The sequence below is a fragment of the Ictalurus furcatus genome, chromosome 10 (genome assembly GCF_023375685.1).
Source record: "Ictalurus furcatus strain D&B chromosome 10, Billie_1.0, whole genome shotgun sequence".
In the NCBI taxonomy this organism is placed as follows: Eukaryota; Metazoa; Chordata; class Actinopteri; order Siluriformes; family Ictaluridae; genus Ictalurus; species Ictalurus furcatus.
The window spans coordinates 5,184,912-5,202,696 of NC_071264.1; the positions used below are offsets into that span (position 1 = coordinate 5,184,912).

At 35.3% G+C, this 17,785-nt stretch overlaps 1 protein-coding gene across 1 annotated transcript; it reads right to left on the reverse strand.

The window, feature by feature from the left end:
- Positions 1-3,149: 3,149 nt before the first annotated feature.
- Positions 3,150-17,498, reverse strand: LOC128613891 (receptor-type tyrosine-protein phosphatase C-like). The gene is made up of 16 exons (XM_053635047.1): positions 17,457-17,498; positions 11,220-11,292; positions 9,984-10,058; positions 9,759-9,842; positions 9,344-9,433; positions 9,164-9,178; positions 8,831-9,067; positions 8,524-8,703; positions 8,170-8,268; positions 7,856-7,975; positions 5,818-5,943; positions 5,701-5,721; positions 5,463-5,594; positions 3,622-3,836; positions 3,434-3,497; positions 3,150-3,307 (listed from the first exon to the last, which is right to left on the reverse strand). The coding sequence occupies exons 1-16, from the start codon at positions 17,496-17,498 to the stop codon at positions 3,150-3,152; spliced, it is 1,731 nt and encodes a 576-aa protein (XP_053491022.1).
- Between the last annotated feature and the right edge of the window lie 287 nt (positions 17,499-17,785).

Consider the following 17,785-nt stretch of genomic DNA (forward strand, 5'->3'; position numbering starts at 1 on the left):
ACCAAATAACATACTGATCTGTTGATGCAGAAATGGAGAGAACAGTTTTGCAGCAAGTAACTGATCAAGTCACCAGATATATAGTTGAATTCTATGACATCATGAAATTGCAACGTGTGCACAGGATGTAGGATTATTTTATCATGATTATAACTGGCTATTTTGATTTGTCCAATTAATAAAACAATGGCAATGTTTTTGTTAATTTGATGTACTATAAGTACTCGTCAGCTACGGTTGCAGATCAAGTAGTTTGTCAAATAGTTTGTAACTTGTACGTTTCATATAAAGTCTATTAAGTCTCAAGTACACTTGAATGGCATTGCATATTTTGTGTGCCCAAATTATAGATTTCAGCATGACAACTCCTGAGTGGCGCAAACAAAAAAGAAAACGCAAGATAAAAAACAGATGATAATTTTTTTATATATTATATTTAAAATTGTATCATATTGTGTGGAAGCCTCAGCTTTACATCCCTACTACCTAATACCTTAGTCTATTTCAACACCTCAGTCTGTAAAATGTAAATATATATAATTATTAGTGGCCACACAAACAAGTCTCTTCAGAGTCTCTTATAGAATGCTTTAAATGTTTAGGTGTGAAAACCCAGTGTATTTAAATTCAATATAATGTGTGTGTGTGTGTGTGTGTGTGTGTGTGTGTGTGTGTGTGTGTGTGTGTATTAATATAACACATACTTTAGCATTAAAGATGCTTAGATACACTGTGAGTGAGCCCAAAAATGTATACTGGCTGTTCACAAAACCACAAACCACTTTGGAATGAATATAAAAATATACAAAGAAATGAAAGGTTTGTGTTAAAAGCAAAAAGAGAAATATCTGCTGTAACATTTGACAATTTGTGCATGTAAAGCAATACAATGAGTAAGGTAATCAACTCTTTTAAAAAAAGAAAGAGAGAGAGAGAGAGAGAGAGCGAGAGAGAGAGAGAGAGAGAGAGAGAGAGAGAGAGAGAGAGAGATTATTACCTGATGTAGGATCGTCTATGTCATCTGTGGTCAGAAAAGCACAAAATTAGAGATATGACACTTTGTTGAAGCTTTAGGACCATCTGAAATGTGCAAACATGCCAGATTTGTTTGCCTTTTGAGCAGTAACAATATGAATGTAACCCAGCATCAGGGTGTTAGACCTAAAAAAAAAATATTCAGGGGTCGGGAACCTATGTCTGGCGAGCCATATATGGCCCTTTCAGTGACTGCCTATGGCTCAACAGCATGAAAAAAAAGCATCACAAAAGCTGTCAGTTCAATTAACTCTACATTAATTGAAAACTACAAGGCTAAAAGAAGAATAAAAAAAGTATAATTCTTTCCAGTCTGAACGGACAGCTGAATTTGCATATTTGGAAGTCGCATTAATGATAAATAATGTTCAATTTACTCTTTTAATTTAGTAAATTTAAAATTTATTTACGATGCTATCATAACTGGTTAAATGTCGTCCAAGTGCCACCTACAGGCCTATTAGGTGAACTGCAGGCTGTTAGGTCAAGAACACGCAAACTGCCAAATGGCCTTTATTACATCACCACTTTTTATAATTAATGCAATAATAGTAAAGATAATAACTATAATTATAAGAAGACATATAAAAACAAACATTTTTCACATTTCTCTGGCTCTTTAAAGAAAAAATTCATTACTGTTTTTGGCTTTTATGGCTCTGCCAGTTGAAAAGCTTCCCGACCTCTGCTCTAAGCCTTATAATTACCCTAGATATATAGTGTAATTAACTTAGAGATAGAGTCCACTGTAGTGACTGGTTCGTTAGTGTCATTTGGCACTGCATAAGATGTTGAGGCAGCTGAAATTCAAGATATTTTTTTAACAAAATATTTTTCTTAATTACACAATAATAAGCGCAATTACAATAATGAACTAAATAAGTGCATCTCAATGAAAAAATGTGAAATTAATGTAACATTTTTTTTTTTTTTTTTTTTACATTTTGGAAAAATATAAGATGTAAGTAACCTTGAGATCAGCTGAGATCAATACTATAAATTAACAAACATCTGTAGCTCTCTCGACTACAGCAGGGGGAGGGGGGTGGGGGGGGGAGTATTGGACGCGTCAACATTTTATTCAGTAAATATATTTCCAATGAGGTTATTCACATGAAATTTTCACCAGGCATCAGTATTAACTCAAAAAATCCGGAAATCTAAAGAATTCACAACATTAAAGTCCATAAATAGAGTTATGTGTAATAAAGTAGAATGACAGGAAAAAGTATTGAACACGCTAACTGAAATTTATTTAATACTTAGTGAAGAAGCCTTTGTTTGTAATGACAGCTTCAACACACTTCCTGTATGAAGAAATTAATGGGCCGCAGTATTCAGGTGTGATTTTGGTCCGTTCTTCTAAACACATTGTCTTTAAATCGTGTTCAGTTGGATTCGAGTCAGGTGATTGACTGGGACATTCTAACACCTTGATTTCTTTTCTCTGAAACCAATTGAGTTTCCTTTGCTGTATGCTTTGAATCGTTGTCCTGCTGGAAGCTCCACCCACATCTCATCTCCATCATCCTGGTGGATGGCAGCAGATTCTTCTCAAGAATCTCCCGGTAAAGGGCTCCATTCATCGTTCCTTCAATTATATGAAGTCTGCCAGTACCATGCGATGAAAAACAGCTCCACACCATGATGCTTCCACCTCCAAACTTCACTGTTGGAATAGTGTTTTTTAGGGTGATGTGCACTGCCATTTCTTCTCCATACACGGTGTGTGGTGTGTAGTATGACATTCAAAAAGTCAAATTTTTCTGGTATAATTACTTACGGATTTCAGCTGGTTCCTTATCTTCAAATCTTTTTTTCCTGTGTCATTCCATAACTTTATAACTTTATTTAGGACTTTAATGTTGTGTTATGTGACTTTAATTCTTTATATTTCTGGATTTCTTGAGTCAATACTGATGTCTGGTGAAAATTTCATGTGAATAACCTCATTGGAAATATATTTACTGAAAAAAATGTTGATGTGTTCAATACTTATTTCCCCCATTGTATATATAGCCCCAACAGCTAAATTCAATTACAGCTTTTATGAAACTGATTTTTAAAATCATTACATTTTATTTAATAAAATAAAATAAAATAAAATAAAACAATTAAAGCCACACATGAGAGGGTTCAGGAAACATCATCTGTGACACAGAGCTTGACTTCTCTCTCATTGAAAGATAGATTTTGTAGAGGACAAACAGCAGTGCAACAGATGTAGGAACAACGAGAAAGGCCAGGAATCCAATAACGGCTTTGTCATTGTCTGAAACACACCACATATTAGTTTTAGGCTGGTTATTAATATATTATTATTATAATATGGATATTGGAGGAAATTAAAATATGAGGACATCTGAATTAGGGCAAAGGAGGTAAAAGTGGGTCTTACATGTAGTGGAATGATCCATAGCAAGGATAACTGTTCTGTTCCCATTACCATTTTGGGCATACACCTGAGTAAAAATACAGTGTGAAGTCCACTATCAAAATAATGCATTGGTTCCCAAAGTTAGCACTGACTAATTACTTTATAAACTGCAAAATGAAAGTCAGTTAAGTGTGATCAAATGTCAGTACCTTAATTGTATATTTTGTTGAGTAGTAGAGGTTTGTGAAATGAAAATCACAAATTTTTCCATTGCAGTCTGTTTTATTCTCTTGCAGATGATCATTAATGTAGAGCTCTGCGAAGATCTTTCCCGAATCGCCATTCCAACTGTCGATTGAACAGCTCACTTTGAAAGCATTATGGCTTTCATCTTTTTTTGTTGGACCTTTTGTGTAAGACGGTTCTATGAGAGAAAGAAGAAAAATTTAAGAAATTAAATGATTTTAAATTAAATTGCTTAGTATTGAAGGAACTATGACATTGCTTATGCTTCAGTCTTATACCAGAAATTTGCTTTCGTAATATGTGCATGAAGAATACGCCTACATCACACGTTTATGTCTTAGATATTATACATGAACATGTCCGTGTTTGTTTTATTACTTGTTATACAGTGCTCATAGATTGATGGTATATACTGTATAAACTGAATCAAACATACTGAAACACTAAACAACATAATGCAGAGAGATGAGGATCATTAACCAGCAGGTGGTTGCAGCTACAGAGAGAAGTCATGGACCATTCAAGCTGAACTGATCACCACGTCATGATGGATCTTGCTTTCCAAAGACATCAATTCTGCTTTCCTTTTCTCAGACAAGATCTGATGTCTGTGTCTGTTTCCATATAATCTATATGAGCAGGGTTTTATTTTTTTTTTTTTCTTCTTCTATTTTTGAAATACCAGTGACACAATAATACAGGTCACCAATAACAACTTATTTATATCTTTATTATTATATAAATAAATATACATTTTTGAATTTATTAAACAACCATTTTGTGGTCATTGTGGTGGCTCTGCCATCATATTGTGATCAGTTTAGCTTGAATGTGTTGCTGTTATTTTGCTTTCTTTTAACGTAGGTTCTATAAAAGAAAGAAGAGAAATATTAGAATTTATGAAACTTTAACAATAATTAAACCTTAAGCTTATGCTTCAGTCTTATAGCAGAAATTTGCTTTGGTAACATGTGCATTAGCAAGAAGAATACACTGAACATTTAAGTCATACTGTACATATTCATGCCTTAGATGTAGTATATGAACATTTCCTTGTTTGTTTTAAAGCGTATAAATCCTCATAGATTGGTGGTGTCATGTCAGTGCTGGAATCAGCAAGAAACTCCACTTCCCAGAAAACACTGCTGACTACAAAAGGGACTACAATCCCCATCACCCCATCAAACTCCAGCATCACAGTCACCTGAGTTCTAATCATGCACAGGTGATCCCAATCACACACACACACACACACACACACACACACACACACACACGTGCATGCACGCACACACACACACACACACACACGCATGCTCACACACACTATTTAGTATATACGGACTTGCAAGAAAGACTCTTGGAGAAATTGAAAGACTTTGTGGTGGTTTTTGCATCATGTTGTGATCAGTTTGGTTTTAATTAGTTGTGGCTTGAATTTGCTACTATTGTCTATGTAGATGCAACTTCCTACTGGTTAAAGATCCAATTCTGCTGTGTCTAAAAAGAAATAAGGAGCTGGACCATGACAAAGAAGAAATAAATAATACGACAACAACAGTTTAAAGATGTAGTGAGAATAGATAATGGCTTAATTGGGATTTGATCAAAAGAGAAAGAGTGGGAGAAAGAAAGGAGGACAAGATTCATGGGACTTGGAACTGTACATCTTTTCTCAACAAATAAACAAATATTGCAATGATTATGTATCAGATCAACACTTGGGATTAGTGGTCATGGTTAGTTATTATGTATTACGAACAACATCAGACATAAAAACTTGAAAATCGTGTGCAGTACTTACGTCCAGGCCAGGTTTTTGTAGTTTTGGTAGTGGTGTGAAATGGTTTGTTTTCATAAGCTGCTTCAAACTCACAAGTATATTCAGTAAAACTTTTCAAATTAGAAAATTCACAGGAGTTCTTAGTACAGTGCCCTGAAATGATAAAACTCATAATGAAGTATAACTGTTGAATAATGATTAAAAAGACAGAAGAACAATTGAAATGAAGAGGACGCATCTGTAAAGCACAGGGACAAACCTTTTAAAGAGCTGGTGGAACCTGGAATGAAATAGAAACATAAAGATTTCTAAGATTAAAAAAGAGAGATCTTGCATGATTCTTCTAAGTTTACTATATAAGAGAATGTTTTCCTACCATGTTCTTTGCACGTTACTTTCCAGGTGAAGTCTGTGGTGATCGATGGACAGTTCTCGCTATCCAATTGCCAGGATGCATGAATGCTATTATGACTTACAGAGAGACTGGGCTCATTCACTATATCTATAACAGAGAGAGTAGTTAGCTGCATTTTTTTAAAAACCTCTCTAGATTAAATAATAGTGATTGTCATTGAGGAATTACAACTTCTTATACCATTTATTAACACTTTTGAGATCCTTCTAGCTATAGGCCACATAGTTTGCTCAGTGGTGATCAAAAAGTGTTTGCAAAGGTATTGGTCAAATGGTTGGGCAAACATGTTGCTTCTTTAATCCATTCTGATCAGACAGGCTTTGTGCAGGACAGAAAATAAGTTGTCATTACATGCTGATGACTTGTTTTTGTACATATCTGACCCAAATCTCTTCCTCCTTGAGCTCAGTGTTCCTGGGACAAACTCCGGATACACCTCAGCTCTGACCAGGATAAAAGTGATCACTAAATATAAATAGATAAACTGTACAGGGACACTGAAATAGCTCCTATATTTGATATAGCTTTTACATTTTATTGCTTCCAGTAGAAATAGACATAAATCCTTATCTTTTATGGCTTCATGTGTGAGGAGTAATTCCTGTCACATTACTTCATGTTAGTTAATAGATAGCATTAGGTCAGCTCACATTAGCTAGAGAGCTACAGTTAGCAGCTGGCTTTAAGACAATCGTGACAGATTAGTTGATTTTAGTTAACTGCTAGGATTAGCAGTGAAAAATCCTGAACACTAATGCTGATTTATGTGCTCTAAAACAAGATCTTGGATGCTGAGGACTGTCTTAAATGAGCTAAAAAAAAAAATGCCATCAGGAGACTTTGTTCCAACTAGCATAGTATGGTGTAAACCTGGCAACCCTACCAGCATTGTGTGCTCTCAATGACACTCTGAGAGGGCAGGGGTGATTATTAAAATTTCTACATTTAAGATTTAGTTTAATGATTTAGGGATAAAATGTAGATAACATTTACATTTTAACATTTAGAATTAATATTTACATTTTACATTTAGATTCATATGTAAAATTTACTCTGAAACTTAAAACTGTTATTTGACATGAGTCACTATGTAACTAAAACAAACAAACAAACAAACCAACAAATAAACCAACAAATAAATAAATAGTCATAGAGAAAAGTATATTCAACTTTTTGCATTTGATGCCCCATATAATATTATTTAGAACATGTAGATGTTTTCATATATTTTTTACATTTTAATAGTTGAATAGTTTGTGTCTTCTTAATTCTGTCTTTATTAAATTAATATCAGACTTAAATTTCTTTTCCCACTTCACTTTACTATTCCATTTCTCATACAGCTCTCATTATGCTTTGACACAAGAGTTATCCGTGACCTATTTGTTTTGTTGATATCACCTTAATGTCATCTTACCGGCTGATGAGGTTCTCACTGCATAAGGAAAATGCTGAAATTGAGTCAGTGCCCAAAAAATTTGTCTTAACTGTCTTCTCTGAGCAGAATTTGTGTTGTTTTGTACTTTTATATTGGATTAAATGTCTATTTATTATCATTTGTATTCAAGTATTTTTGTTTTCAAAAAGTTGTCACCTTTTTTAAAATGAATTTATTGTTTGTTTGTATTTTTTTATGAATCAGCTTAGGATGTCACTAACAGAATTTCACTGTGCGATACACTAAAAGACACTAAAACTTTTAAATCCTTGAATACTAGATTAAAACTTCTACACTGACAGTTTCACACTTTGACCAGGCTGTATACTCAGATTTATTCAATTCTTTTTTTTTTATAAAATTACAGTGACTTAAATGTGTGACAGAACTCAGCTCGGTAAAAGAGATCATTATTAGCAACTTGCACACGTCCAGTTTGTGTCCACTGACTTACTGAAGCTAATGTCATTAGAGAGAAGGTCAGAATGATGTGCCTTGGTCAAAACACTTCTATTAGGCTTTTTTTATAGGATCTGATACTCGGATAAATTACCAACTTACCACAATCAATCTTAACTCGGATGGGATTACTTGTAATTGTTCCACTCTCATAATCATATGTCCCAGTGCATTCATAATCATGAAAAGGTTTCAAATCTTCAAAATCTGCAACTGTCAAACCTACAAAGAATAAAGTTTTTTTTATTATAAAAAATTATTATATAATATAATATATTATATATTATATATTATATATTATTATATATTATAAACATCATTATTATGTATTACATCATGATATTTTTTTTTTGTGGCAATAAAACAAACAGTTGCTCTTATTAAACAGTGTAAGCGTTTATAACTTCAGTGCTTACCATTGCAGTTGTATGTGAGGTCTTTTCCGCAGTTTGAAGGCCGATTGTCCCAACATAATTTCGTAGGGAACTCGTTTGTATAATTAATAACAGGCTTTCCTGCAACAGACACATTTAAGAATTTATTTTCCAAAACGATTCTTCCACATACTGTACGCACAGCTATATTTAAGCCTTTGTAATTTGGGTGGGCAAATTCCAAACCGTGCTATGTGTTATTAATACAATACATCCTTCATTCATTAATTAATGAGATTTATTAATTAGAGACTGTACATATAATGTATACAGTATGCAATGTAATATATATGTATTTTTGTGTTTATCATGTACATTAATAAGTGCAATATATACCTGGGGGAAGTGTGAAAGGGATAGATTTCTTGCAGGGATCTCCTTTAAAAGTCACGCTATAGTCAGTGCAGGAGTTACTGGTATTGAGATCAACACATTCACTCAGATTCCATTTGGTCTCAAAACACACTTGTACTTTTGCCCCAGTTATCTTCAACGTGTGGCTTACATCTGAGTCAACTTCAAAAACAATCAAATTAAATAAAGCTGTTAAAAATCTTTTCTTATTAAATATAATAGTCACTTTATTATTAGTTGAATAAAGTAGTGTACAAATTCTGTACACAAAATTATATATTTAACTTACCTAATTCTCTTGTTTTAAAAAATCCAGTCGTGGGTTTACAGGAAGGAATAAGAGTGACAGTGTAATTTTGGCAAGGCTTAAATGATTTAAGTGATATTGGGAAAGACTCTTCTGGCCATGTTTTTGTACTGCTTCCATCTGATGTGTCTGTGAATTTAATCTTGTATTTGACTGCTGAGTCATTCTTGTCAATTTTCACTGTCACAGTATCGTTTTCTTCTTCGAGGGTGTAGATGCCTGTAAAGAAATGTTTTCATGGACATCATGAACAAAACAATATCATGATCATAAACAGAAGAACTTTTGCTTTGGAATTGATGGACTTGTACTTACACTTGGGGGATGTCTCTGTGGAGTAAAAAGAATGACAAAATTATAGTATATATACTTAGATGAAATATAAATATAAAGGTCAATAATAAGAAGTGTGTGTGTGTGTGTGTGTGTGTGTGTGTGTGTGTGAGAGAGAGAGAGAGAACTAAGCAGCTGTGTGATCCAGCATTGTCTTGTTACCTGTTGTTGTGCTGGGTGTGAGTGGGGGTGAGGTTGTGTTCATGGTGGAGGAGTTGCGTGAGGAGTCAGAGGTGCTTGCGCTTACAATTTCTGCAAATTGTCAACAATGTCAGTAGGTTGTGAATTACAGCAAAGCTGCTAATAATACAATCTCCATGATACACAATGACAGGATTAGTTAGTATGATGCTGTAAAAACAAAGTTACACATCATTCAGTGTTTAATTGTTTTTTAATCCAGTCTTTTATCCAAATTGGGATATTTTATTAAATATAAACATTTCTGACTGGTTGGACCTGTTGGGACATACTGTATTCAGGGCAGGCTGTAATGTCTGTGTTGAGGAAAAAGCATCTAGTAAAAACTATTATCAATACCTTCAGTACATGTATTCTTCACAAAAGTGACTATTACCTGCTGTAGTCATGGTTACGGTTGCATGTGAGTGTTGATGCTTGGTGGTGTTTGGGAGCAAGGTTGTTGTGTTATTGTCTGCTACTAGAACAAGTATAATACATGAGTATATCAACATGTATGTAATACAGCATGTAGCAAACATGTCTATGTATCTATAGTCGCGTCATAACCACTGATCACATAACTTCATTTGCCTCATTAAGCAAAATAAGAAAATTTTACCTGTTGTATTCAAAGTTGTGTGTGATTGGTGTTGATGCTCGGTGGTGCTTGGAGGAAAGCCTGTTGTGTAATTCTCTGTTGTTAGAACAAGCAGAATGCATGAGTATATGAACACGTATGCAAGACTGCATCTAGGGTGATGCTATAACTTCACATAGACCAATATAAAAAAGAAGAGATCATGACCTGCTCCAGCTGGGGTTATGTTTGAATGGCTGGAGGTGCATGTGGGTGTGCCTGTGTCATTATTGCCTGTCACCAGGAAAAAAAAAAAAACCTTATTATCTTTGAGATAAGTGGACTATAACTGGACAAACTGCTTTCACCTGATCCTACACTCTTTTCTAAGTGTATTATGAAACATTATTTAAGGGTCACTGTCTAGAATGCTTTAAATGTTACGGGGAAAACCCAGTGTATTTAAGTTCAACTTCCTGAGTAACTTTCAAGGGTGCATAACTCACAAGCCCAGGTGACTGGAACAATTATTTGTAGTTGCCCAGTGGACACTTTGTCAGAAAAAGACAATAATCATGGATTTGTTCATTTCTTTTAGTCTATATTAATGCACTTAACTAGCTAACTAGCATGCTGTACATGATTATGTTATGTTAGCTACTACGGTATCTAGTCTAGTTAATTGGGTTTCTGTGCGATTTAAACATGAGACTGTGCAGCACACTGGAGCTTTATTAACCTGGCAACCTAACTAATGAATTTCTCAGTTCTCCACCCTTAGCTTTTCATCACTGCTGTCTGATTAGGACTTAAAAATTATTCTATGTCTTTTAACATATTTTTTTCTTTTTTCTCAATGATTATACAGCAACATTATATATAATTATAGGCTACATACAGTATCTCACAAAAGTGAGTACACCCCTCACATTTTTGTAAATATTTGATTATATCTTTTCATGTGACAACACTGAAGAAATGAGCGTGAGCAGCAGTTTGAAAAGATGCGGTGGGCTGGCTTCACTTGTCTCAGAGGTTAGCCTTCACCCTCCCTGCTATGATAGGGGAGAACTGACTGGTGGGTGGGAAATGGGAGGTGACCAAATTTAGGAGAAAAATAGCATGGTGATCACCAGGGTCTGGGTCACTGAGAGTGAAGTCACAGGTGGGGTCTTGACTGAGGGTGAGAGTTTGGGAGAGCTTGGAGTTTTAGTGAGTGCAAGACTGATCAGAGTGTGTGATGAAGGTGGTGATGATGATGAGAAGACCCTGTGTTACCTTGAGTGGAAGCTAGGGAAACTGATGGGGTGACTGTAGGTGTTACTGTTACCACACAAAGCAATGCTGTAAGCTACATGAAGCACACTCCACAGAAACATTGATGCAGCAACTTAAAATATGAAGCTTTCAGCAATGAATCAGCAAATGCTGTGGACAAAAATATTGCACATAGTTATATACATCATAGCATTTTATATTTATAGTTCGACACTTTTGGTTGTAGGAATTCATTTAGAACAAAAATGATGTGGGATATTAGGGAGACAGAGTCTAACAGAAAAAAAGGTGTGTGTGTGTCTGTATGCATTTTTGTTTGTTTACTTGTTTGTTTTTTATACCTGCTGTATACATCTTACACGACCATATTCCTGTCCAAGTCTTATAAATTATCGAATGGAGGAGCATCATCGACAGTGGCTTATGTATAGCACAGCCTGGTTGGTATAGCAATGAGTGCACACAAACAATTTCAGTATATTAACCATAGCTTCCCGTACACTCCCCCCCCCCCCCCCCCCCCCCGCTTTTCCCGGGCTGAGAACACTTTGCTTTCTTTACTTGGATGTGTATAACATGTTTTCAGAAAAGTTACAGCAAAGTACTATTTAAAAAAAAAACACAAATGTTGTACTGGATATACAAACCACACTGACATTGTCACTGATCAAATCCACATTGTATTTCTAAAGTAAATGTTAGAGTATATACAGTTTACCCTATATATATGTGATGTTTTTAAAAATCAGTACAATACAGTAAAATACTTTACTGCTTCCTCTCAAAATGGATAATGTTATAAAGGTAAAACATATTATTCTATTTTTGCTCATCATTTGGAAGGCCTTGAATCATGTTGGTTGTATTATTATTATTATTATTATTATTATTATTATTATTATTATTATATGGTGACACCACTGTGGTAGATGTCTCAGTCTGGAATGTGTATGATTATGTCTTCTTCCCCATTCCTACACTGTCCACACACAAACGTTCATATATATGACTTGCTTGTAATGTTCAACAGAAGCACGCACTTCTGTGTGGTATGGGGAATTGTTTAGGAATGCAGCTAGAATCTCTTGAATCTCGAATCTAAGAATATTGGGTGTGGTTAAAGCTACATAAAGTGTAAATGATGCTTGCTTTGGAAATTTGTTCTGCATTTACCATTTTATATTCAAAAATGAAGCCCGATACATTCTTGTGTAATAAAAGCACCTTAAAATAACTCCCTGGACTGTTCACCGAATCCAGAGGAATTACATTCCTAATTCAAGTAGTTACTGTATATTATGCGTTAACTTAAATAACTTGTAAATAATAATATCACCGTAATTCTAATAAATCATGTAGTATGTATTATTAAGCTCATATAATCCTATAATAAACTATTTACTACCGTATCTATTGTAGTAGAACGTGTTGAAATAACATTTCACTTCTTGAGAAGTGGCTTATAGAGTAGCTGTAAAAGTCTTATCAGGTTTATACACATGAGACACTGTTCAGTTCGAATGATCATTCTGGCATGTGAGCACATGACTTTATCTCTCCACTTCCTAAACGCTATACATCAGTATTCCACAGTTTCAGTATTTCATATACATTTACTACATATCTTACAGAAGAATGGTGTAAGGGGTTACAAATGTATGCTTTTTTATATATATATATAGAAACATATATAGAAAACTTTTTGGTTTTTTTTGTATAAACAACTTTTCAGTTTGGAAGAGACACCAACTCAAGTTACAGTGGCCACATTTCAGAATCAGACTGTATTGTGAAAAAGACACCAAAAAGGAACTATAACTGTTCCCAGAAGTAGACGAGGACATGCTCAACACCCAAACTGTGCTGAAAGTAGCTTTAAAGCAGAAAATGCTGGCAGACGGAGGTTTAATCGGAACAGTAAGATCAGGCCGAGACTCTGAATCCAGTGCTGAGCAGCACACAGTGAAACCATTCAAGCAGCCATTAAGCATCACTCAGACTGCTTTAAACCAGAGCCTCAGTGGACACACCCAAAAAGAACACACATATTACCGGTTCCTACCAACGAACACACACACACACACACACACACACGCATACACACACACATACACACACACTCACTGAATCGAAAAAATTCATCAGGAAAGCATAAGAAGTTCTCTTATTCCAACTGATCTAGAAATGTAACATGAAGCAAGGCATCATGGAAGAGTTTTTAAATGCCGAGTCCAACATCATCTATCATCTCCATATATATCTTAGTATAGAATTTCATAATTAAGCTTTCAATAATTATGTAGATATTATATTTCTTCAGTCCAAAGGATGTAGTGTATTCATTTAAAAAATAAATGAGTCACTCAGTTATACTGTCATTCTCAAGAAATGTTAGAAATGGACAAACCATGAATTATTATTATTATTATTATTATTATTATTATTATTATTATTATTAATACTAATAATAATAAATAATAATAATAAACATTTATGAAGAAAACGATCACCACGTCACATTTTTGCCTGTACATAGCTTCCCGAATAGTAAAACATGCCGCTATAGAAAAGTGTTCTACTCACATAACACTAATCCTGCCAGGATCAGGAATAAAAACCTTGGTCCATGGAACTTTGCCATAACGGGGTGTAAAAGGCCTCTTCTAAGACACCACAAGTCCTGTTGGAAACAGAAACATTAAGTTAAAACATCTGAGAACTGATTCTGATCTAACTTGTAATCTATAGTTTTGCTCAAAAAATGTTTTTCTTCATGTTCATTTTTATTAATTTTTTTTTTTTTACTTACGCTTTCTTTTGATTTATCTAATCAGTCGTCACAGTTTCCTGCGTGGTTTATGCCCCGGCGTTCTCAAGCTTGTGTTTGTGCTTGACAGACGGACGAACGTCCTGAACTCTCTCACCTTCAGTGACGCACTAAAGGCGTCTAAACCAACAGTTGTATTTACAGCTACGCCACAATCTCTCTCACTTTTTTGTACTTCTGTCTCACTTGTTGAAGATAAGAAGCAACACTGTAAGAACATTATGCATTTATAATACACATCCTCATGTCCACGATACAGAAATAATTCCCTTGTATTATTGTCTCCTTGGACGATTGAAAAAAAATTAAAAATCCTAGTAGATGATGAGATATTCATAGTCTTCGCAATTTTGTTGACGAACATTATACTGAAGTTGTTCCACAAATTGTAGATGCAGTTTTTAGCAGACTTTTTTGAGACGTGTTGTGACCATCAAATTCAAAATTACCTTATTTTTTCCTTAAAATGGCACATTTCTACAGTTTAAACATTTGATGTTTTCTGTGTTTTATTGTGCATAACATGAGATTTGTAAATCATTGCATTCTGTTTTTATTTACATTTTACACAGCGTCCCAACTTTTTTTCAGATTGGGGCTATATATGTGTGTGTGTGTGTGTGTGTGTGTATTAGTACTGCCCTTCAGATGCTAAATAAGATAGTTACATGTCTCCCAGAAGACAAAATATCAACAATTTACACAGATCATCCTGTTCAAAAGTTTACACCCCCTGGCTCTTAATGTATCGTGTTACCTTCTCGAGGATCAGTGAACATTTGCACCTCATGTAATAGTTGTGTACAAGTTCCTCAGTTGTCCTCAGTGTGAAAAGATGGATCTAAACATCATATAGCCACTGTTGGAAGGGGTCAAATATGCAGAATATGCTGGAAAAGTAAAGAATGTGCAGGACCTGGAGGATTTTCCTGAAGAACAGTGGGCAGTTTAACTGCTCAGGACAAACAAGGCACTCATGAATAGGGATGGGACCGAAACCCAGTATTAAACTGGCCTCCGTGCTAAATTATGAAAGAGGGTAGTATCGATAAGCTCTGACGTTATCGGTTCTGCTTTCGGTACCGGAGAAATTAAGAAAATATATTTCCTATTTATTATTGCTAAATAAACGGTATCTTGCACATTTTATCTCACCAACCATTTCTAATTTGCGATAATCTAAAGATATTCGTCTGCTTTTTTGTTATTGACAAGCCGGAAGAGAAATCTCTCGTGCATGGAGGTTGTCTGTCACACACAACAGCGACCACACAAACACACACAACACAAACGCTCCCACTTAATATGTAGTGATGATGGTGGAGAGAACCAAACGTTCACAATGTAGTTACAGGTCACTAGAGTTGATGCAGACAACGCTCGTTACCACAAGTGCAACACGATTTCTGCTTGTAAGGGCAGAAACACAAGCAGTCTGTCAAAGCTTTTAAAAGTTCATTATGCGCAGACAGAGAAATGCTAAGTTGTCGACTGCCTAGCTAGCTCGTCTCTGGTTGAGAGAGAGAGAGAGAGAGAGAGAGAGAGAGAGAGAGATTATTACCTGATCTAGTATCGTCTATGTCATCTGCAGCAGCTGTGGTCAGAAAAGCACAAAATAAGAGATATGGCACTTTGTTGAAGTTTTAGCACCATTTGAAATGTGCAAAGTACCGATAAGAATACCGTTAAAGTTCCAGATCGATATCGGTAAGAGTAGTAATACCATTAAAACCTTAACAATACCCATCATGAACAACTATCACAAAACATAAAAACAGTCTTGGATCATCCAGGTAATGACACACAGTATAAAGAATCAAGGGTATGTAAACTTTGGAACGGGTAATATTTATAAATTCAGCTATAATCTTGTCTTGTGGACTATATCTAAACATCTGTTATATGAAATAGTTTATTTATGACAGAACTAAATAAAAAACAACATGGGATTTTTACAATCCCTCTTATTTTGTTAACAGTTTTAAGATTTTGCAGATTCTGCAAGGGGTATGTAAACTTCCTACTGCAACTCTAAGTGTAAAAAAAATAGTGTAGGTGTCAAAATGAGCAAATGTTTGAGTAGTATGTTGGGTTTCACACAGCAGTGTGGTCAACTTTAACTACATGCATGTTCTGTTATATATAGATGCAGCACTGGGTTACAGAAATGACCCCAATCATTTTATACACTACATGCACAGTGGGTTTTAAATAATATCTGAATAGTTCTTGAGATTCTGTATATTTCAGTCATCTTTTTCACATCATTCAGCTTTGTCTCAATGAATTAAACATATTAACTTCTGTTCATGATTCCCTGGTATCAGTGCTGCGGGATTTCCAGTTCAGTCCTGTACACAAGTCTCCTGAACACAACTCATTATCTAGTCCCTTGTAAAGTATGCTGCAAAATACCACTTCCTCACTTGTTTTTTTCTCCTCTCTTTTTGGTTTCCCGCCTTGTTTGAGGAATTTACAAAAAAAGAGGCAGATTCATATGAGAACTGTAGCTTCTTAGCTTCACAGTCACAACTTCAGAATTTCCGTCTCTTAGACTGGCAGTCATGGTCACCAAGCACACTGATAGACTTGTGAAAATGGCAGTCAACATCTGCAGGGTGGATGGTGTCTGCAATGATACACATGTACAGGGTTATAAACTATTTGAAAAGTAGATCAAGACATGTGAATTAGTGTGAATTCTATACATGTAGAAGACATGGTTAAAAATCTTTTGGCTTTTTCGGGATATTTTTCAGCTATTTGCTTGGGTATAATCTGAATTAAGCTTGTTATGCAATGTTGGTATTGTAGTTTAGGAAATCTAAGTCTAAATCTAAGTTATACTATTATTATTATTATTATTATTATTATTATTATTATTATTATTGTTATTATTATTATGCTACACTATATGGCCAAAACCATGCGGAGACCCGACCCGACTCCAAAATCTAGTGAAAAGACTTCTCAGAAGAGTGGAGGAATGGGGTGTTCAACATGCACATATGGGTGTGATGGTCAGGTTTTCACAAAATTTTGGCCACTAGGATAGTAATATCTTGATGTGCTACAAGATTTTTTAAAGAAGGCAATGTTTTGGAGAACAACACGGAGAATAACATGTTAATGCAAAGTAAAAGTTTAACATTATTACATTTAACACTCTACTAGGGGCGTGGCCGCCTCGTGGGTTCTGTTTCAGGGAGTCTCATTGCAGGACCTTGCAGCATCTGTTCTGTTGTGAGCTGAGCCTCTCGCCATACATTTGTCAGATACTGCCGACTCGATGTCACTAAGACCCCGGTAGCTCACTCTGTCCTAGGAGTAGGCTCCTCGTAGCCATTCTCCCTAGAGCCCTCTTCGCCATCTTGAAGCTTGGGCTGTCAGGCTTCGCTTATTCATGTCACCAGCATGTCCTCCATGTTCTGCCTGCGTACCACTATCACCATCGTGCGTGGTGTTACTAGGATTATCATTATGGGATGCGTCAAGCACCAGCTATAAAGGTGACCATCCCCTGACTTACAGGGCTGATAGCAGTTTGTGATGGTTATTTTGAACCAAAATCACGGGTACGTTTTGTTTATGAATGGTTATGTGATGAGCTGTAGAAATAGAGTATTTAAAATATCGCTTGGTGTTTCTAAACACAGTCTGAACAGCAATGTCTGCACTCCAAGAAGAAATAAAACAATGAATCACTCCTCCATTTCATTACCAAAACGCTGAACAGTCC

Coding starts and splice junctions, on each gene's coding strand:
- LOC128613891 (XM_053635047.1), bottom strand. CDS start 17,498: ATGGTGATAGTGGTACGCAGGCAGAACATGGAGGACATGCTG. Junction 8,269..8,523: donor CCCTTTCACACTTCCCCCAG/GTATATATTGCA, acceptor TGTCTGTTGCAG/GAAAGCCTGTTATTAATTAT. Junction 5,595..5,700: donor TTCCACCAGCTCTTTAAAAG/GTTTGTCCCTGT, acceptor TTATCATTTCAG/GGCACTGTACTAAGAACTCC.